Genomic DNA, 21,770 nt, shown 5'->3' on the forward strand with positions numbered 1-21,770 from the left:
CCACTTCAGTAGAAAGTAGTCGCCCAAAAATTAATCTCATAAGAGAAGGAAATGGAAAAAGTTGATCAAATTACCAACCCTTTAATATTTCAAAATTACAAAAGACAAACCAGTAATTTTACAGAGAGTAATTTTATTGTATTGCTGCTTTTACTGGAGTAAAATTTCTGGATTCTCGACTCAATTAAAGTTTCATAACGTTGGATGTTAAAGTTGTGAATTTTAACACAATTTATTTTAATTGGAAAAATCTGACTTGTTATTTTTTGTCGTTTTTGTTTTGGTACTTAAAATACAAAAATTTGCACTTTTATGTAATTTTTAAATATTAGATTATTGACAATTTGATCAGTTATTCAGTACTTGAATAAACATTGTTACTCAAGTAATTTCTTGGATGTTTAGACTTGTATTCAGTGCTCCTCTTGAGGACAAGTTTAGCAGAAATACCCTTAAAAGCAGTTTTTTCCAAAAGGTTACTGAAGTAACTGTAACTGAGTAAAGGTTCTGGTTGCTCGTTTCTCCAGCGAAGCGGTCGGACCTGGTTCAGAGCCTCCATGGTGAAGTAGATGCTGCTGCAGGCGGACGACAGCGACAGGTACTGCTGGGACACCGCCTCCACCTCCGCCATCACGATGTCCGTCTCCTCCACCTTCCTGGTCACCTCGGCCGCCTCCTTCTTCAGGTTCTCCAGGGTGGTGATGATGGTGTCATCGTCAAGGATGCGACCTTTGACCTCGTTTAGAGCCTGGAGGAGGGATTTCTCCAGCTGACGGAGACGCAGCTGGAACTCACCTGAGGAGAGATTTCAAATTGTTTCCTGGGTCTTTGTGATGCCGACCGCGTTGTTCTCATAAACCTCGCTGAACTTTGTGATTCTGTCGAGCTCACCCTGCAGTTTCAGAAGATCCGAGCGTTTCTCGTCAACGTCGGGCCGCTCGGCCTTCAGCACCTCGTTCAGACACTGGCTCTGCAGGCTGCTGCGCGTCACCGTGAAGTTCACAAACGTAACCCGAGAGCACAAGTCTGGAGGAAACTCCACCTGCAGAGACGCAGATCGTCAAAGACCAAACCGGCAGTTCAGAGGGTTTTCTGACCGCCTCCTTACCGTCGGGTCTCGTGTGGACAGGAAGATCACAAACGACGGAGACAGATCGATGTCCTGGTCTCCCAGGGTGATGAGGACACGCCCTCCGGTCCGGCGCACCTCTCTGTTCAGCACCGGGTTCAGGATCGGGTCGTAGCTCTCCACGTCCTGAAACACCGCATTATGTCAGAGCTGATGAGTTTACTTAGAGATGAACCGATCAGATATCAATATCTGAATTGAACACAGTCAACCTGATTTGATCAGTTTATGTTACAGTCCTCAAGAAACTAAAGTTAGTTTTGATCAAACTGGTGAAGCTGTTGCTGTTTTGTACTGGTGCAGTTATCAGATGAATTTATAATTTACGTCTGTTTAAAAAATAAACATTTAAAGTCAGTTCAGTTGTTTTTCTGATTCGGATCGGTATCAGAAGTGTAAAACATGGATCAGCGGATCCATATTTTAAATCAGGTGGGAATCAGAGTCACTGCTCTCACCTGGACCAGCAGCGGGTTTCCGAAACGCAACGCGCTCTCCAGGTTCTTCCTGAAGGAGTCGTCCAGGAAGCTGGTTCTGGTGATCTTGCGGTCCTTGTATTCGTTCATGATGAACTCTGTGGCTTGGCCCGACGGGTCGATAATCAGAGGGTACCTGAATCGGACGACATCAGGGTTAACCTGCAGGTTCAGCTGCAGGAACATTTCTGTGACGTTTTGGGTTCGTCGGCGCCGACCTGTTGAAGCGCTTGAGCATGATGGCGTTCTCGGTGCAAAGGTCGTCAGCAGGCAGCGAGTTGGCCTGCCAGCGGAGACGCTCGTCTGCGTTGGACAGATACTCCGTCCTCGCGATGTCGGTGCGGAACTGGGTCAGAAAGTAAAGAGCTCCAATCACACAGGTTTCAATATGATGAAACACACATTTCTAAAAACATTTCTCTCCCTTAACAGATTAAACTGTTTAAAATCCTGCTGCTCATAATATTTGATTCTTATGTTCTAGAACACTAAATATTTATTTGTTTGTAAATTGACATCACTTGATTCAACATTAAACATTTTAATTTCTTAAAATTAAGAAATGAATTACTTTATAAAGTTCATAAGCAATATTTTGTTGTCCTAATGAGACTTTATTCTCCTAAAACTTTCTTCGAGTGTTATTAAGACTTTTTATTAAGACTTCTTTCTTGTTAATTACAACTATATTCTTATTTTGACTGGCATCTGCACTCTGCTACACTTGTTCCACAATCTTCTTGTGTTACAACTTTCATACTATTATGCCTTCTTACTATTGTCATTTCATGAATGTGCCTTCATTTCCAGATGTTTTGACTGAGTCAGGTACCTGGATGTTGGCCTGCTGCAGGTGATGAGACCAAGTGGTGAACAGGTTCTGCCTCATCTGCTGCTCGAAGTAGCCGGCGTACGTGATGAAGGCCGCGGACAGCAGGCAGTCTCCGGCGATGGTGGACATCTGGTTCTTGAACGTCTCACTGGTTTTCTCCCAGCGTTCCCTTTCAGCAGAAAGGCTCTTCAGCAGCGCTGTGCTGCGGTTCACCTGCAGGAACAGAGAAACATCAGGAGAAGCTCTTCCAGGACCTTCGGATCAGCTTACAGCTTCTGAATGAGGCCGACAGGAAACGCAGACCTTTGCTTCGACGGCGGCCAGGTCGGCCTTGATGGCCTGGGCCTCTGAGATGAGCACGGCATACTCCTCCTTGTAGCGGGCGATGCTCGCCTCCAGGTCCCTGATCATCTGCTCCACCTCCTCCGCCTTCGTCTTGTTGTCCTTCGCGTCGTCTTCCAGCTTCTGCAGCTCGTTACGCAGAGGCTCCACTCGTTTCAGCATGTCCGCGTAGTTAAGCTGCAGGAGTGAAGCATGTTGCTCTTTATCTGGACTTTTATCTGGACACCAGATCCATGATCAGAGCGGATTCCCCACCTGAGCAATGGCCCATTTCACCATGGGCCCACAGGCCAGAGACGCTCTGTTGACCTGGTCGTAGTTGTAGCTCGGGTTGGACAGGTAGTTCTTCTTCATCTTCTCGCGGATGGAGTCACTGAGTAAAAAGCGAGCAGAAGGTCAGAGCGTCAGCTTTATGTGGAGAAATGTGCTAGAAATGATGATGAATCAGAGAATTGGGAAGGAAATTTAAAGAGACGTTGCAGAGGATTGCTTTGATTTGTAGGGAAAAAGTTATCGAAATAAAATATCCACAGATTGATTAATCTGAAATTTTCATTTCAGATTAAATGAAAATCAGTTCAGGAAAGAAATGAAAACATCAGGGTTCCTGCAGACTCTATGTTGTAACTTAAAATAAAACATTTGTTAGTGGTTTTAAATAATAACATATATTTTAAAAAAGTGTTTAAAATTTCTATCATGTTGCTACAATAAACTTAAATTTGCAAATCAAAGTGCAAATCTGCTGTTCTGGAGCTCCAGGCTGTTTTCTTAGCCCAATACTTTAGAAACAAAATAACAGGTTAAGAAAATAAACATTATGAGAATAAAAGTCATGAAAATAAAGTCGAACGACAATAAAGACAAAATATTACGAGAATAATTATAATTTAAGAAATAAGTAGAAATACTATGAGAATAATCATAATATTACAAAAATAATAAGATGACGATATTACCAGAATAGCTGTAGTAATACAAGAAAAACAGTCAATTATGAGAATCAATAAATAAATTGATTAGGAGAAAACCAATCGTGACAAAGTTAAATTAAAAAATAAAGCCATGCAGTTTGACTTTATTCTCACATTATGACTTTACTGTGACAGAACTTTATTCTCATATTATTATTGAAAGCAAAAGGTTTTCAATGATCTTTTAATCTATTGTTGAGAGACCAGAATGTCCAGGATGGAAGCAAACCTGAGTCTATTTGGACCGAATTGTTTTGAAATTTATTTAGTTTATTTAGAAGGAAAATGTTTGGAAATAAATGTATACCTTATCCTCCCATCATCATTTTCACAGCTGGAAAACTGAAATGTGTTAAAGAAGTGCGCAGGAACCCTGCAGGTTTTCTGATGGCAGTGATTTGCTCTCATTGTCTGGTTCAGACCAAACTTCCTTCCTGACCTCATTTCATCAGAGGAGAAGTTGACTATGCTGCTGATGAAATTATCCCTGATTATAACTTGTCTGATTTTTTTCCAGTCTCCGGTCTCCTCGCCCAGCAGGAGGCAGATAGACTCCAGGGCCAGTTTAACGGCAGCGGGGGGGTTGGTCATGGCCCGAACTTCTACCAGGTGCTGCCGCTTAATGGAGCTCACGGCTAATTAAGGGGGACGAGACAAACCCAGACAGACAGAGAGCTTTTAGTGGACAAGCAAAAACCCGTTTGTCTCATTTCACCTGATTTCTTCAGCTTCAAAGTTAACGATGGTGGGGATGAAGTTCTCCCTCATGATGATGGAGCGGATCTGCTTCCAGTCCGTGGTGCTCTCCCCCAGCAGCAGGCAGATGGACTCCAGAGCCAGCTTCACGGCGGCGGGGGGGTTGGCCATGGACCGCACCTCCACCAGGTGCTGCTTCTTTATAGACTTTACAGCTACAGAGCAGGAGGCCAACGAGGCGCAAACGGACGGAGGACGGGTGTGGACAGAAAGCTAGCTGTTAGCCGTTAGCCATGTTTACACAGATCGGTGGGCAACAAAAGACGCTCCACTTAAAAAAATATTAACCACACTGAATTAACCAGAAAAAAATATGAATAAATAATTAAATACAAACTGAAACAAATGAAATGCTTAAATATCCCATTAAAATGATGAAACAAATACTGAATAAAGTAAGCATAAAATAAATATCAATATAAATAAATGATTAAGAATAAAAATATTTATTTACAGAAGTTTTCGATTAATTTCATGTGGAAAATGTGTTAATTTGATGGAGTGTAACTAATAAATAAGCTGCTCTCTGGCAGAGGAGCCATTTAAAGCCAACCTTACCGTTCTGGGCCTCGATGACGGCGGGCTCCACCTGGTCCAGATCCTGCTTGACGCTCAGCTGCTTGTCTTTGATCACTTCCTGTTGCTTGTAAACTGCTTCCTGGATCTCCTGGCTCATCACCTGCAACCGAAGAGGAACAGCATGAAAACACACTGAGTATCAACAGAAAAGCAAAGCCTGCATGTGAAATGTTGGGCAATGTTACATGAAGTCAAATGTTCTTTATCCTAAATCTTCATAAATTCAGCAGCTACATTGTCATGACTTGAGTTGAGGGATATTTTGGTATCTTCGTCCTCCACTTTACCTTTTTCTTCTCGGCTTCCTGCTGGTCTTTGACCATCTTCTTCAGCTTGTCGTTAGCAGCTGCGTTCTTTGCCTCCAGCTCCTGGCTCTTGATTCTCAGATCACGGCGAAGCTCCTCCACCTTGAGGAGGAAACAGAGGCCATCGATGCGATGAGCCAACAGCAGGAACATTTTGGACCTTTTTTCATGTTTCACTGCAGGAAAGCCGGCTCTACCTGATCCACCGTCTCCTTGATCTTGCGAAGGCCGACGTTGAGATGCATCTGCTGCTCCTCCAACTCGCTGCGCTTCTCGTTGAACAGGTTGGCGTACTGGTTGATGAAGTCCAGGTAGTGGCGAGGAGTGATGGCCATGGTGTGACCGCCGCGCTTCGCCAGGCGATTGTTAGCCTGGAGGATTTGGTGACGAGCATTAGCTTCAGCAACCAAAACAGAGATTTTCTGTCAACTCCTGGTGAGTCTGATTCCGACCTGGTGAAGAGTTTGATGAACGAACACGCAGCCGTTGACGATGGCCTCGCGGTGGGACGGCGGCTGCGGCAGTTTGTCGTAGACGATGGGCATGTAGTCTGGAACCTTGTAGTTGGGCTTCTCCAGGTCCATCTTGCTGGTGAACTCCTTACCCACCTGGTAAAGAGCCTCTGTTGACCAGTCTCCAAACCAGTTCAACACACACCTGGAAGCAGAGATTTACAGTTAAAACCATTTCAATCTTTTGGTTTTAGATGCAGCTGGTATTTATGATGATTGGACCTGTTGAAGAGCGCAGGAGACGTGGCGGCCCGGTCCTTCAGGCCCTCTGACGACGGGTTCATGGTAAAAACCACGTGCAGGTTTCTGATGACCTGGCTGGTGAACCACTTGTAAAGCTCCTCATGAGTGTCCAGCATCAGCCCCTCCTTCTGGGCTCCTTCCTTGCACTGAGTCATCAGCGTGGCATATTCATCTCCCTCAAACAATCCAGGAACCTACAAAAACAGCCATAAATATTAGAAAACAGGAGAAAAGCAAACATTCTTGAGCATTTCGCAGGATAAGGAGTAAAATGAGCAGCATGGGGTCACCTCTCCGTTGGCCAGCAACGTGTTCATTCTCTCCAGGAATCCAGAGTCCAGGACGTTGGACTCATCCATGATGAAGGCGATCTTCTCATTCTTGCACCCTGAGCGACGCAGGACTGTGCGAAGGTCTTCATCAAAGTCCTCCCCGGTGTACTTCCTGTGCACCTGATGGCACCAAACAGGAAATTAAGAGAGAAAATTCAAACGCATAAAAATAATAGACGACCCTGAACTGACGGCACCAACCTTAATCTGGTAGACGCTCAGTCCGTTCATCCAAGCCACGAAGCGGGAAAGGGTCGTCTTTCCCGCACCGCTGACTCCGATCAACAGCAGATGACCCTGAGGCTGCCGGAAGATTCTGCACAGAAAAACATTTCAATATCCAAAGGGTTTGGGTTTAAACTGTCCACCAACAGTATCCATATTTTGTCACCAAGAGTCGATTCTCTCAGGATTTTTGTGACGGAGAAACACAGAGTGAAGCACATCTGTATTATCATCATACAGTGTTAAGATGTAAAGCCCAGTGTCTCCAACTAGCTTCATAAATCAACTAAATTAAGTCGTGGTGATTGTTTGAATCTCAGTATAAATTAAAGAAAAACCCACCAACAATGTGATAAAATGTGAGCTGGTCAGGATGATACAGAACTGCATAAAGAACCTTTCAAACTAAAAGCCAGAACGCTCACCGGTCGATTCTAAGGACGTGGTCCAGAACCTCGTTGAACAGAACCAGAGGGACGTCCAGCTCCTCCTCGTAGAAAACCTTCAGACGGGCTTTCACGTAGTCTCTGAGTTCCTCCTGCTCAACGGGGATGTAGTCCTGCAACCACAAACGGAAAATTAAAATCTGCAAAACAAAAACTGGTCAAAAGGATCAAAATGGAGGCCAGCGATTTACCTTGGAGAGCCAGTTGCTGTAGAGGATGGGCCTGTTCAGAGCCTTCTCCTTATCGATGTTAGGGAAATGTTTGAGGGCCACCATGTCGATGTTTTCATCCGTCCACCTTCTCTCATCGTCACCTACAAGCCTGCAGACAAAAACATGGTCAGTTTTGTTAGAATTGCAGAACCAATTACAGATTTCAGGCCGATTTCTGACCTGCCCATTCTGATTTTGGACAATACCAATTTATTTGTATGAAATATTTCTAAAAATACCTAGAAAGTTGCTGAGTTGAAAACAGTTACTATTGTTAACTATAAACCTGCAGACGTGACCTGGTGGGCGGGGCTTACAGTCAAACCTCTGCGTGTCTCTCACCTGTCCTGGAAGAGACGCAGCGCCTCGTGAGCCCAGATCCGGATCAGACCCTCCACCGGCAGAGTCTCCAGAGGGCGCAGCGCCTCAAAGATGCCCCGCACCCAGCGGGTCATCTCTCTGGGGGAGTAGATGTAGTGTGGCTGAATGTCCTGGGTGAAACGCTCCTAAAGGACGGAGGATCACGTTTAAAAAGCGCCATTACAATGGGAACGGTTCTGCTGACGCCGGGTCCAGTCCTCTACCTGAGACATGGTGTAGAACTCCACCATGGCAGCAGTCAGCGGCTCGGCGTAGGTCCGCAGAGTTGGGATGAGGCGCAGCATGGCGCGGTTGAAGGTTCCGTAGATCTGGGTCAGGGAGGCGGGGCCGGGGTAATCCACGTACACCACCGGGACGTGGCGCAGGAACCTGGACACACAGCGACACGCAGACGTTATTCCTCCTCCAAAAATAAAATACTTCTCTTTCAGGATCAACGACTAGAGCAAGGCTGAGAACAAACAAATGTTAAAATAAATTGTTTTTATTAAAGAAAAACAATTTATTGTTATTGTTAAATACAATTGTCTTTGTATTTTGTCATACAAAGACAAAATCATTTGTATGACAAAGTTATTATAATATGAAAATAAAGTTGCAATACAGCAAACAGGTCAGACAGCAAAGTAGAAATATTAACAGAATAAATTTATAATAATAATACAATCCTAAAGTTGTAGTGCAAGAAAAAACTCAATATATTACAAAAATGTGGTAATTTTTTCAGAAACATTTCACATAATAATATCGTCAGAAATAAGTTGTAATGCTGACAAAGTCATAATAAAAAAAGAAAAAAAGTCAATATTTCTATAATAAAATAGAAATATTAGAAAATAAAGTTGTAATTTTGAGAGAACTCCTACATAAAACACAAATTTAATTGAGAAATGTTAAGAGTCTTGTTAGATTTTACTTCTGTATCAGTGTTAAAAATAAAATTTTTTCACACATCAGCATCAGATCAGCAGCAGCAGGACTTTGAAACAACAGAGGAAAGCAGACGCAACACCAGACACTGAAAACTATCGAAAGTTTTTCCTCATTAAAAATCCTGTATTTTCTAACTTTTTCTATATTCTGACTTCTTTCTTGTGATAAAAACATCAGATTATGTAATGTGTGTGCTGTACCTGTGTGTGAGCGGCTTTCGGCCGGGATCGGTGGGAGGATTACAGGCTCCGACGAACTGAATCCTCTCCAGTTTCACCCAGGTCTGGTCTGAAGTACGATAGAAGCCTCCATGTTCCACCATCTACCAAAACACAGGAAGTTAAATGCCCGGCCTGCTGCAGGCGTGTCTACATCCACCTGGAAACGGAGCGTACCTGTCTGAGGAAGGAGATGACCCTCTGCGTGCCGTACTTGTCCATGTCCGGCAGGTTGATCTCGTCGCAGAACAGAACCAGCCACTTGCCCAGCTGCACCGGGGCCAGCACCACGCCGTTGGGCGTCCGCCGGTACTCACAGTAATGGTCGAAGGTCTTCAGCAGCAGCTCCGGGGTCGTGGCGCTGGAGAAGTTCAGACCGACAACCTGCCAAAGAGAACAAGGCATTCGTCAGCCGTCTCATTCAAACGAAGAAATCTTCACCGAACCGCAGGTTTGAGAATTTAATGTGCTAAAAAATGATGAACTTGAAGGTGAAGTTAGTTCTGGTTAGTTTTGCCATGGATAGCCAGGAAGGGAGCCTAGAGGCAGACAGGCCCCCAGCATTAGCTAGAGATAAAAGGACATTAAACTCATTAATTCATAAAAACTGTATCAGTGTCCAATTTAAAACATCTCCACCTGCTCCTTATAAAGCATAAATCTTGTTTTATGTGCCAATCTCATTATTTCGACATCTCAACACAGATACGATGTCAAGCTGCTTTATTGCAGTATTTAGTTATTTTGAGATGAGTTATAAAGTTTTACCAAAAGCATTTTCTCATTCCTAAAAACAGCCGTCAGCCAGTGCTCCTGACTTAAACTTTTATCTTGACATCACAACTTGAATGTTGTTCAGTCATCAGAGCTACGTTTCTTTCTGAATAGGAAGGCAAGATGTCAAGCTGAAAAACCGCTTCATTATCCAGAAAACTGCTACTTTATCCAGAAAACTGCTACTTTATCCAGAAAACTGCTACTTTATCTCCAGATTATTGAGAACTCTACCTCGTGTCGACATACATGTGACTTTTGACTCAAACACTGAGATGAGACCTCGAGCGAATTCAGAGTCACGTTATCTCTGTTCATTTGATCATAAGTTTCACTATTTGATTAGATCAAAAAAACTTTCGTCTTGTTTTTTTGATCTGTATATATAAACCACATGCATATATACTGAGACAGTTTCCTCCATTTTTATCAAAATGTTGGACGTTTTTATTCCGAAACAAAATCAATTTTTGCATTTTTACTTCAACATTCCCCACACATAGAAACTACTGCTGTGATGTCATTTAATGTTTGAAACGGGTTTGTTGTCTCACCTCCATGTCAGGCAGAGCCCTGAGGGCGCTGAACAACGTCATGGTCTTTCCAGAACCTGGAGGTCCACACAGAACCAGCGGCTTGTGTTCTGCCAGCCATGTGTAAAGCAAGGCTTCATGGCGGACCGTGTCCAGTGTTGGAACCACGACGTCCGGAGACGCCACCTTGTGGGTTTCCACCTCGATCTGGGGCACTTTGCCCTGCCAGGACTGCCACTCGCCTGAGATGCAAACCTGAAGGAAGAAACAGCCCAGATGAAAACGGGTCGGCTTTGACTCTTCCATCAGCGCCACATAAAACCAGCTGGACCTCATAGTCAATGATGGGAACGTTGGGAGCAGATGGGAGGGGCACGGTGGTGATGCGTCGGATGTATTCTCCAAGTTCCGCCCTCATTTTCAGACGACCGTCGCCGGAGAAGGACCAGAGGACGGCATAGATCAAATACCTCTGCAAGGCGAGGAGAAGAAACGTTTAAAGCTTCCCTGAGCGAACGAAGCAGGCGAGAGGAGAACGCATCGCTACCTGCATGTATCTCTCCAGCTGGTCGATGGGCATGGGGAAGTCGGGGTGGTTGTTGTTGTACTGGGCCACGTTCCGGCAGGCTTGGTGCAGCATGGAGAACAGCGAGCCCAGGCAGCGCAGGCGCGTGAAGTCCATGATGTGCTCCATCTTGGAGGCGTGCTCCAAGGCTTTGATCACCAGACCGGTGGAGGTGAAGTACGGCTGCAGGATCGCTGCGGCGTCCCTCTGGATCTGCAGCATGAACACAACCTCAGCAAGCAGAACCTCAGAAGCAGCTTTCAGCTTCTCCACATCTGGAATGGACTTCCAGAAAACTGAGTTCTCTTAAATCCAAACCCAGCTGGTCAGAGCTACTTTTGAGCCATAATAAATAAAACATTGACAGAGTTCATGTGAATTATTTTGGTAATGTCACTCAGTTGTTGACTGTATGCCGTTTCTTTATAATTTGGTAATTTTCTGTTTCATTACATAAAGCACCTTGTTGCTGAAATGTGTCACACAAACAGACTTAAACACGGCGTCTAAATCTTTACTCACCTGCAGCATGGGGGAAGAAGCCTCCTCCTCATCCTCAGTGCCCTTCCTCTTGCGCTGAGCTTCGTCCTCGCCTTCGTCCAGCGGGATGCTGCGAATGCGAGCCAGGAAGTTGTTGAAGATCATGTCGGTGCTGAGCACGTCTTCGCTGAACCAGACCATGCCGCAGCGAGACACGGTGGCCAGGGTGGCGTACTTCAGGTCCTGCACCTCAAACATCACACGCACCTGGACAGAGACGGCAGAACGAGGTGAAAACGGACCGAATGCTGCGACGGGACAGAGAGGAGGCGTGGGCCGGCATTACACTACGTTTCACTGGATCACAGTGAAAAATGGAATTTTGTATTATGAGAAATTACTTTAAAAATCCATTGAAATGGGGGGCGCTGCGGAGCGGTCTATGGAGTAGGACGTGGTTGGTGGTAGCTCCTGCCAATTTCGTTTAAAAAGTTAATTCCAATGTGCTTTTCTTTGTAAACCAAGTCGCTATCGATTGTTTTGCACCTTGGATCCACGTATACATCTTGTTTGCACCAAGTGACAATGTCGGGAAGAGGAAAATCTCGGACTATTCAGACCCAGCTAAAGTCATGCTCGCAGGCCTCGGCTTCTTCGCCGCCAGACCCACATGCTGTGACCGCTCCGACCGAGGTGAGCCCGGTCGCCGACACCCTCAAGGTGGAACTACTGGCATCTCTGAAAGAAGATATTGCCGGAATTATTAAGAAGGAGCTTCAAGAGGTTCTTGGAGATGCGTTGTCGTCTATCAAAGCTGAGGTACAGGCCGTGAAGACGCAGATAGCTAGTGACCATGCTGCTACCGATGCTAAACTGGTTAAGCTAACAGCTGTGGTGGGGGATGTGGAGGAGGCGCTCTCGGGCTGCACTGATGATATTACTGGAATGAAAACTACACTGGAGCAGCTCACGGCTAAGGTTACCACATTGGAAGCCAAGTGCGAGGAGTTAAGAGTCAAGATCGCGCCGAAACAATATCAGGATCATCGGCGTGGAGGAAGCAGCTGGCTCCTGCTCACCCACCGCCGTGGCTGCGCTGCTGAAGGAAGCACTCGGGCTGGAAAAGGAACCGCTGGTGGACCGGTCTCACCGCTCTTCTCAGCCCAAACCCAGACCAGGCGAACGACCTCGAGTAATTGTGTGCAGGCTTCATTACTACAGTGACTGTCTGGACATTTTACGTCGGGCCAGGGAGCGCCAGCGGATTAAAGTAGGAGCCGGGACTGTATCGATTTTTCCGGATTACACTGCTAAGGTTGCCCGGGCTCGGGCGGCCTTCAATGAGGTAAAGCGGCTACTTCGTGGCATCGAAGGGATCAGGTACGGACTTTTCTACCCAGCGCAGCTGCGCATTACTTACAATGGAGTTGTAAAGGAGTTTACTGCATCCCAAGAAGCAAAGCAGTATGTGCAGACTCTGATCTCTGAGTGAGCCCGACTCACTCTTAATGAGTCACAGACTGTGTCTGGGTGAATATATACTCTGCACTCTTACTTAGACCTGAGACTCAGGTACGTTACTAGGGAATTAAAGTTTTGGTTATATCTTGTTCAGTTTAGACATTGATGTTTGTGAGCACCTACAGTGATATTCACTGTTAGGTAGCATCTTTTCTACATTATATAGGGATTATGCGGGTTCCAACCTTGTTGCAATATAATAAAAATAATCTTAAAGTAGTATAATAATGCACATACTGGTGTTATAAGTTGGAGGTTGGTGGGGGCTATTAGCCGGTTTTTGTTAAGCACACTTCCAAGCTTTTTCGCTCTGCTGTATCTCCGTGTTCACAATTTACTGTGAATATTTGCCGTGTTTAGCACTGCTGTCTCCATTGTTCTGTTTTTTATGGAGACTTTGGGTGTTGTTTGGTTATGGGGTTATGTTTGGGCATGGGTTGTGGGTGGACCATCTCAGCTCTCTATGGTTGTTTTTGTTTATATTTTACTTAATGGTTAACACCACTCTAGACCCTGGTATTGCAGGACCAGGCACTTCTCTACGTTTCATTAGCTGGAATATCAAGGGTATGGGTCATCCTGTTAAAAGATCAAAAGTCTTTTCCCACCTCAAGCGGTTAAAACCTTCAGTAGTGTTTCTACAAGACTCATCTTCGCATCAAGGATCATATTAGGTTGCGTTGCTCCTGGGTTAATCAGGTTTTTCATTCTGAGTTTAATTCCAAATCAAGAGGTGTAGCCATCTTGATGAGTAAAACAGTACAATTCTCGCCTACTAACGTGATAACTGATAAATATGGTAGATATGTGATAGTTGCCGGTATATTAATGCAGAGAAAGATTCTCCTGGTTAATATATATGCTCCAAACATCGATGATGCTGAGTTTGTAAATAGGTTATTGAGCAGCCTCCCGTTTTTGGATTCCCACTTGCTGATTCTAGGGGGTGACTTGAATTGTGTCATAGATCCAGAGCTTGACCGATCCAATCCCCGTAATTTAGCTAAATCGTCAATGGCCCAAGCATTCTCTGATTTCACAAGGCAGAGTGGTCTTATTGACCCATGGAGATATCGAAACCCCACCAGGAAAAAATTCTCTTTCTTTTCTAAGGTTCACCACTCTTATTCTAGAATTGATTATTTTTTTATTGACCAGGCACTCAATTCATGTGTAGTTCTCTCAGATTATTTGAGTATAATGATATCTGACCATGCTCCACTACTATTAGATATCCAGTTGACATCTTATAAACGTAGCCCACCGCTGTGGCGGCTTAATCCTCTTTTATTGGCAGATGCAGAATTCTGTAACTATATTTCTAATGCAATTGACGAGTTCCTGGGGTTTAACAAGAATGATTCCACGTCATATTCACTGTTATGGGAAACACTGAAGGCTTATCTCAGAGGACAGATAATTTCATACACGTCCTTGTCTAACAAGAGACATAACTCAAGGCTTACTGAATTGGCTACGACTATCGCTCAATTAGATCAAAGATATGCCGTGGATCCTTCACCGAATTATTTAAAGAGCGTATGGGTGTTCAAACAGAAATCGATCTAATTTCCACCAAGGAAGCTGAACGTCTACTGTTACGCAGTAAAGGTTCATATTATGAACATGGCGACAAGGCTGGCCGTTTATTGGCACACCAGTTACGGCGTCAGGTCAACTCCCGTATGATTCAGAGTATTCAGAATAACCAACGGGTAACTACTAACGACCCTATCGAAATCAATGACACTTTCAAATCATTTTATTCTTCCTTATATTCATCAGAATTTCCCACTGATATTAATATAATGGGAGAGTTTCTTCAAGGTCTTTCCATTCCCACTATCGACGCGAGCACTGCCAAGACCATGGATTCACCACTCGGCCTGGGGAAGTAATAAACTCCATAAAAGCACTGCAGTCACATAAGCCCCTGGCCCCGATGGGTTTCCCGTCGAATTCTATAAAAAGTTCATCGGAAAATTAGCACCATTATTATTGGCTATGTTCAATGAATCCTTGGAATGTAAGACTTTACCTCCAACACTAACACAGGCAACTATTGTTTTACTTCACAAAAAAGACAAGGACCCAACCCTGTGTGGGTCTTATAGACCATTGTCCCTGTTGAACGTAGATGTGAAGGTATTAGCCAAGTTAATAGCTTCTCGACTGGAGAGGTTCTTCCTTTTGTTATATCTGAGGAGCAAAATGGCTTTGTCAAGGGACGTCAATTATTTTTTAACACGCGCACTCTTCTGAATGTTATCTACTCGAAGCATTCTCCAGATGAACCCGAAATAGTTATCTCCCTTGACGCTGAAAAAGCCTTTGATAGGGTCGAGTGGGAATACTTGTTTGAGGTTTTGAAGAAATTCGGACTCGGTGATACTTTTGTTTCTTGGATTCGACTTCTTTATTCATCTCCCAAGGCGAGTGTCAACACTAATGATGTATATTCAGATTATTTTTCTCTTGGGCGTGGAACGCGCCAAGGCTGCCCGTTATCACCACTGCTCTTCATTATGGCGATTGAGCCATTGTCCATTGCATTGCGTGCTTCCTCCTCTTTTAGAGGAATTTTTCGAAATGGGACAGAACATAAACTGTCTTTATACGCTGATGATCTGTTGCTCTACATTTCTAACCCCACTACCTCTGTCCCTGCAATCTTGCGTATATTAAATAATTTTAGCTCCTTTTCAGGCTATAAATTGAATTTGGAAAAGAGTGAATGCTTCCCCATCAACACTACTCTGGGTGGTCTTCAACTTTCTGACTTCCCCTTTAAACTCAGTCCCAATGGAATTAAATATCTTGGTATAAATGTGACTCGTTCTATATCTGGCCTCGCTTCAGCTAACTTTTCACCCCTTATTGCCAAAACAGCGTTAGATTTCCAGTGTTGGCGCATTCTTCCTCTCTCCCTTCTGGGTAGGATTAATGTTGTCAAGATGAATGTCCTACCCAAATTTCTGTTTTTATTTCAATCTATTCCTCTTTTTATGCCAAAAACCTTCTTTGATTCCTTGGATAGATTAATTAATGGCTTTATTTGGATAGGGAAATCTCCTCGTGTACGAAAAGCATTACTGCAAAGCTGTAAACTCAGTGGTGGACTTGCATTGCCCGATTTTCAATTATATTACTGGGCTGCTCACATACACAAAATTAACTATTGGCTGAATTCATCCAGCTCTCCTTGGTGTAAATTGGAGCTTTCTTCGTGTATTGGGTCTTCACTATCTGGCCTTATTTTTTCTTCACTACCTGTAAAACCTTCTCTATATACTAAGAATCAAGTTGTACTTAACACGTTGAAAGTGTGGTTTCAATTCAGAAGGCGCTTTAAGTTCACTGCTGCCTCACCCTTATGCCCTTTGACCAGCAACCATTTGTTTCCTCCATCTCTGTCTGACCCAACTTTTTCAGTTTGGTGGGACAGGGGTTTAAAGCAAATCAAAAATCTGTATGCATCGGGTGTATTTGATAGCTTTGAAGATTTATCTTCCAAATACAGTCTACCTGGTACGCATCTGTTTCGATACTTACAAATTCGGAATTTTGCCTCTAAATGTTTCCCTAATTTTCCTTCTTTACCCCCTGAACTGCCTTGGGAAAGGATTAGTACATTCAATCCACTCCAGAAAGGCACCATCTCTAAGATTTATAGTTTTATTTTAAAGCTGAGGGTGGATTCTAGTGTCAAAATTAGAAATGCATGGGAAAAAGAGTTGGGAATTCAGCTGACTCAAGATAGTTGGGATGTCGCCATTGGTAGAATCAGATCTTCCTCCTCCTGTGCTCGTCTTAGTTTGATTCAGTTTAAAGTTGTACATAGGATTCATTTTTCAAAATCGAGGCTCTCTCAGATTTATCCAGATATGGTGGATGTATGTGATAAATGCAAAGGCTCCCCGTGCAATCTCGGCCACATGTTCTATCTCTGTCCCAGCTTATATGGGTTCTGGTCTAATTACTTCTCAATTATGTCCTCTGTCCTGAACGTAAATTTGGAACCTTGTCCATTGGTGGCTGTATTTGGCATCCTCAGCCCTACTTCGAGGCTAAGTTCTACTCACATGGAAATGGTTGCTTTTACATCATTATTGGCTCGACGCATTTTACTGCAACACTGGAAGTCAGTAGAGTGTCCTTCGATATCCCTTTGGGTCAAGGACGTGTTGTTTTTTTTGAAGCTTGAGAAAATCAAATACACTCTTAGAGGAACCACACAGAAGTTCTATCAAAAATGGCAATGTTTTCTCTCCTATTTTTCCAACTTGAAGGTCTTACCCAACTGAAGGTGCCGGGTGCTGAATTCTGTTTTGGTTACTAATATGGGTGGTCTTATCTGATCAATGTTACATATGTTTGTTTATCTCCTCTTCTATCAGGTTGACTTAGAGCTGAGATGGGGGGTGGGAGGTTAGGGGGTTTCTTTTTCCTTTTTGTTTCTTTGTACTATTTTTATGTTTGTTTGTTTTGTTGTTTTTTTTATTTCCCAATATATAAACAATGACTGTAATTATATTACCCACTGTAAATATTGGTTTGAGAATAAAAAAAAAAAAAAAAAAATCTATTGAAATGAATGCATTCATTGCAAGCAGCTGCAAGTTTAAATATTCTGTCAGTAAATTGGTGGCTGAGTAGTTTTACCTGAGGCAGCGGTGCTGATTGCACAGGAAGTTATCCAAGTGAAAAACAAGAATGCAGCCCGTTGAATGGTTAGTCAATCAGAAACTTTGTCTTCAAACTACTGCGACTTCATCGTCCGCCATGTTTGTTTTCTCTGAACTCATGTTTGATTGACAGGATTTATCAAATTTCCTGAATGATATCTGAATGTTGGCAGTGAAATCTGCCTGATGTACCTAAGAAATTTCATCACTGTGTCATCCATCAAGTTTTCAAAATAAGTTTACAATGTTGCCATTTGAACCAGGCATAAGTTTGCATGCCTTTCTACAGACCTATCTTTGGTTTTGTAGATAATGTGTTTGGGTGGAGCAGGTAACCATCTTACGTTTGGTGGTAAGCTCAGGCGCTCTCCGTTTGGCAGAGTGAGCAGCTTGTTGTCGTCCAGCACAGAGTTCAGGTTCTCCACCCACTCTGGGTCGACGTCACCATCGAAGATGATCCACTGGCGCTTCTGCAGCTCGCCTCGGACGTTGTCGATGATCCTGAAATTAAAGGAAAATGATCTCATATGTGTTTTGCTGCAGACGGTAGTTTGTGGTCGGGGTTCTGATGGCGTCGCCGCTCACTTCCTGAGGACGTGTGTGAACAAGCCGTCGGTCCACTCGCGGGTGTTTGGGTCCAGAGTTCCGTACAGGTGGTCCTTGCTGATGGCCTTGGGGTCGATGATGTGGGCCACGCCCTCCACCCCCTCCAGCCGCTCCAGGGCTTTGAGGAGGACCCGCCACGCCATGGTCTTCCCACTTCCAGAAGGACCCACCATCATCAGGCCGTGGTTGATCTGGGTGATCTGGTACAGCTGGAGCACCTGGAGAAAAGTTAAAGGTGCTGCAGGTTAGGACAGATCTGTGGCCTATACAAGACATGCTCAGTACATTTTTGGAACAAAATCATTCTGACATGAAGAGATTCCAGTTTCAGTTCTGCCTATTTTCAGATGTTTCAGGGAATGTGCCACTTTAAATTAAAATAAGTTGCTGCTGGTCACACCCCCAAACCAAACAGACAAAAACAAGCTGTTTGGTTTATTTAAGCGCTTTGGCTGCTTTTAGAAGCAGCAGAAACCAAAGAGAAGAACTAAAACGTTCATCTAGAGGTTAAACTGTCCTGGTGAAGGGGACGGCCTTACCTTCTCCACCCACATGCTGCCCACATCGTCGCCGTCTCCGTAGGTGAGGTACATCTCACTGCAGACCTTCTTCAGCTCCTCCCTCAGTGCCGTCATCTCTCCTCGCTGGTACTGGACTCCAGGGAAGACGTCCGACAGCAGGCTGAAGAGCAGGGGGATGTCCTCCGCCACCAGCTTGGGCACCATGGTCTCACATACGCTCTGGATCAGGATCTAAAGCGACAAACCCAAACTCAGCACAAAGACTGACACAACCAAACTCAGTTTGGTCCAACCTCAGTTTTTCTACCTCTTGTTCTGGAAGGTTCTCGGCTATATCGTTCTCGTCAACGTCCTCCCCGCGCTCCAGCTTCTCCCTCTTGATCTTCTGGATCCGCTCACGCTTGACGTTGCCAGCACTGATCAGCACGCTCTTCAACGCGCGGAGACCGAAGTCATAATGGCTCTGAGACGACAGCTGCTCGTCACAGAGCCTGAAGACAAAAACGGAGCGTAAATCAGAGGGATGCTTTCTAAACCGGGTTAAGCGGAGTTAAACCTGACACACACTTGAAGAAGGGTACAATCTTCTTGGCGAGGATCTCGGCGGTCCGGAAGCCCTGGGAGTAGAGCATGACCTGAGCAATGAGCTGCCGGTCGGGCTTGGTCATGGCCAGGCTGCGGAACAGCTTCTTCAGGTTGTCGGGCAGGTTGGAGCGGCCGGCGTAGCCCGGGTTCATGGTGATGAAGATGGCCATGTCGGGGCTCACCTTCACCTGTTTGTTCAGGAGCTCCGTGGTGATGGGCACACCTGAGCCAGAGGGAACAGATCCCACTCAGCGCGTCGCTTTTAGGACGAGCAGAACACAGACGACCAATAGAAATATTGATCTATAAACTTTACATCATCTAAATTATGTACTGTGCTTTAGTCTAAATAAAATTCGCTGAAGTTTGCAATTGTAATGTGATAAAAAGTCAAAATTACAACAAGGCGTATAAATATTTATGCTGAACAATAGAATGCGATTGTTCTGCACTAAAAGAAGTTCCTTTTCGAACGTACTCCTGTCTCTGTTGGGGTTGCTGTGCTCCCTCAGCGCAACCTGGATGTACTGGACCTGCTGGGAGACGGCCGACAGCATTCTCTCCTCCAGACGGTTGAACTCATCGAAGCAGCCCCAGGCTCCCACCTGGCACAGACCCACGAAGATTCGACCCATGGCCTGAGGAGAAAAAGAAAATATCTGCATGATGTCCAGAAATAATCTCTGACATTTAACTCAGAAGTCCTGGACCAGCCATGCAGCACCTGGAAGTCGAAGGTTTCATCACAGTTGAAGACCAGGACAAAGCGTCCCAGCTGGTGACCCAGAGCTTTCACAGACTCCGTCTTTCCGGTTCCAGCAGGTCCTGCAGGCCGAACAAAGAGTCAAGATCAACTGTTCTGTTTAGAGAAAGGTAATTTAAAAAATGTTGCTCCACTTCCGTACCGAAAGGTGATCCACCCAGACGGGCCTCCAGAGCCTGGGTCATGGTGAGGTAGCAGCGGTCCGTCAGCGGAGTCTGGACCAGTTTGTCCTGAACACCCAGATACTCGAAGCCGTAGTTAAACTTGGCGTTGGCCATCTGGATGGACAGCTGCTGCAGGACGTCCGTCTGCTTGGGGTCGAAGTAGAAGCGCATCTGGCAGAGCCACTCGAAGGACTTGGGGTTGTCGATCTTGTTCTTAATCAGCGTCCTTGTGACGTCGCGCTGGTGCACCAACTCTGTGATCTGAACAGAGGGAAACCATTTTCAGACAGTTTCTCTAAAATCAAAGCTTCAAGTTGATCTGAATCTCCTTTTACCAGATGCTCCAACTTCCTCCTGCGGAGCGGAGGCTGCTCCATCAGCACCGTGTCGGCCAGGACGTTCAGAGTGGCCTCGACGTTCGACAGCACTCCCTGCATGGGCGACATGTCGCCGCCTCCAGAAATGGATGTCAAGGCCAACTCGATGTTCTCAGACCAGGCGATCTGGGCGGACAGGACCACCAGCTGGGCCTGAAGACACACACAGCATTGTAACTCAACGTTTCCATCTGCAACACTGCAAATCCTCAAATTCTTTTCTTTGTTCGTAGCCACTTGTTATATGATTTTAACTCCAAACAATCATTTAAAATCAAGTTTGTGCTGCTTCGGTTTGATTATTATTTAGTTTTTATATCCAGCTTTGATTTTCTGAATGAATGCAGTAAACTGATACATTTTTGCGTTAATATACAACCACTTTCATTCCAGCCTCCTCATTAACAATTCATCTAATTGTTGGTTAGACTCCCAGTCTTCCCAGTCCTGACCTGGTAGCGATCGATCCAGCTGATGTACTGCGTCAGGTCGATGGCGGTGCCCGTGTTGAAGGCCGTGACCTCGGTGACGGACTCGGCGAGCAGCTTGGCTAGCGTCACCCTCATCTCCTTCTCCACCAGCGTCAGCCACTCGTTGATCTTGGGGTGATCCGTGATGGAGACTGGCATCTTGTACAGAACCTCCTCTCCCTCCCGGGACGAGATCCCCAGAACCTCGGTGTTGTCCTCGTTCAGCAGGATGCTTGACACGCCGGCAAACATCTTTTTGAAGTGTTTCTGGAGCTTGGCCACGTTCTTGCTGTTGCCAATGATTTCCAGCAGATCCTCGTCTCCCACAAAGTAGAATCTGTCAGCAAAGATGGAGGACAAATGTGAGACACCGAACGGTTAAACGTCAACGGTAATTATCGCTCCAACAACACGAGGCATTACGGAGTTTGGCTGTTTCAGAGCTAAAATTATATTTATTTCATTGCATAAATATTTATTCAGCTCATTTTTAAATTTCACTGAAGTGATCAGGATTTATATCTGGAAAATAAGAGGCGGGACAACAATAGAAGAGTGGAGAGCACAGGAAGAAACAAAAGAACAAGTGAAGAAAAGATGGACAGAAGGAAGGATACAGAAAGGAAGTAAAGAAGAGTGAAAGAAAGAGAGGAAGTAAGGAAGGAAGTCAGAAAATAAGCAAGAAAAAATGGATGGAATAAAATGGAAGATGAAAAAATGAAGGATGGATGAAAGGAAGAATAATGCCAGAATGAAGGAATACATGGAATGATTTTCTGATAGAATATGGAATAAAAAGTCTGTAAATGTTGACATAGACTTCCTGATTTG

The 21,770-nt window shown here is 44.7% G+C and overlaps 1 protein-coding gene across 1 annotated transcript in view; it reads right to left on the bottom strand.

Moving 5' to 3' along the window:
* Positions 1-21,770, bottom strand: part of dync1h1 (dynein, cytoplasmic 1, heavy chain 1) — a 38,754-nt gene that overhangs the window by 7,738 nt on the left and 9,246 nt on the right. Inside the window, exons 25-60 of the mRNA XM_055053130.1 lie at positions 20,922-21,276; positions 20,428-20,622; positions 20,071-20,353; positions 19,890-19,990; positions 19,644-19,803; positions 19,148-19,388; positions 18,888-19,071; positions 18,599-18,811; positions 18,039-18,277; positions 17,798-17,954; positions 11,290-11,514; positions 10,750-10,980; positions 10,534-10,674; positions 10,224-10,457; positions 9,073-9,279; positions 8,878-8,999; positions 7,948-8,113; positions 7,706-7,869; positions 7,343-7,472; positions 7,131-7,264; positions 6,682-6,796; positions 6,439-6,600; positions 6,128-6,342; positions 5,846-6,050; positions 5,591-5,764; positions 5,376-5,495; positions 5,068-5,188; positions 4,469-4,664; positions 3,035-3,152; positions 2,741-2,956; positions 2,438-2,650; positions 1,824-1,951; positions 1,588-1,741; positions 1,109-1,255; positions 892-1,042; positions 542-795 (exon numbers count right to left, since the gene is read on the bottom strand). Coding sequence (XP_054909105.1) covers positions 542-795; positions 892-1,042; positions 1,109-1,255; positions 1,588-1,741; positions 1,824-1,951; positions 2,438-2,650; positions 2,741-2,956; positions 3,035-3,152; positions 4,469-4,664; positions 5,068-5,188; positions 5,376-5,495; positions 5,591-5,764; positions 5,846-6,050; positions 6,128-6,342; positions 6,439-6,600; positions 6,682-6,796; positions 7,131-7,264; positions 7,343-7,472; positions 7,706-7,869; positions 7,948-8,113; positions 8,878-8,999; positions 9,073-9,279; positions 10,224-10,457; positions 10,534-10,674; positions 10,750-10,980; positions 11,290-11,514; positions 17,798-17,954; positions 18,039-18,277; positions 18,599-18,811; positions 18,888-19,071; positions 19,148-19,388; positions 19,644-19,803; positions 19,890-19,990; positions 20,071-20,353; positions 20,428-20,622; positions 20,922-21,276 — 6,571 coding nt within the window. The remainder of the gene's footprint in view (positions 1-541; positions 796-891; positions 1,043-1,108; positions 1,256-1,587; positions 1,742-1,823; positions 1,952-2,437; positions 2,651-2,740; positions 2,957-3,034; positions 3,153-4,468; positions 4,665-5,067; positions 5,189-5,375; positions 5,496-5,590; positions 5,765-5,845; positions 6,051-6,127; positions 6,343-6,438; positions 6,601-6,681; positions 6,797-7,130; positions 7,265-7,342; positions 7,473-7,705; positions 7,870-7,947; positions 8,114-8,877; positions 9,000-9,072; positions 9,280-10,223; positions 10,458-10,533; positions 10,675-10,749; positions 10,981-11,289; positions 11,515-17,797; positions 17,955-18,038; positions 18,278-18,598; positions 18,812-18,887; positions 19,072-19,147; positions 19,389-19,643; positions 19,804-19,889; positions 19,991-20,070; positions 20,354-20,427; positions 20,623-20,921; positions 21,277-21,770) is intronic.

Source organism: Poeciliopsis prolifica, unplaced genomic scaffold, assembly GCF_027474105.1.
Source record: "Poeciliopsis prolifica strain line A6 unplaced genomic scaffold, Auburn_PproV2 SCAFFOLD037, whole genome shotgun sequence".
In the NCBI taxonomy this organism is placed as follows: domain Eukaryota; kingdom Metazoa; phylum Chordata; class Actinopteri; order Cyprinodontiformes; family Poeciliidae; genus Poeciliopsis; species Poeciliopsis prolifica.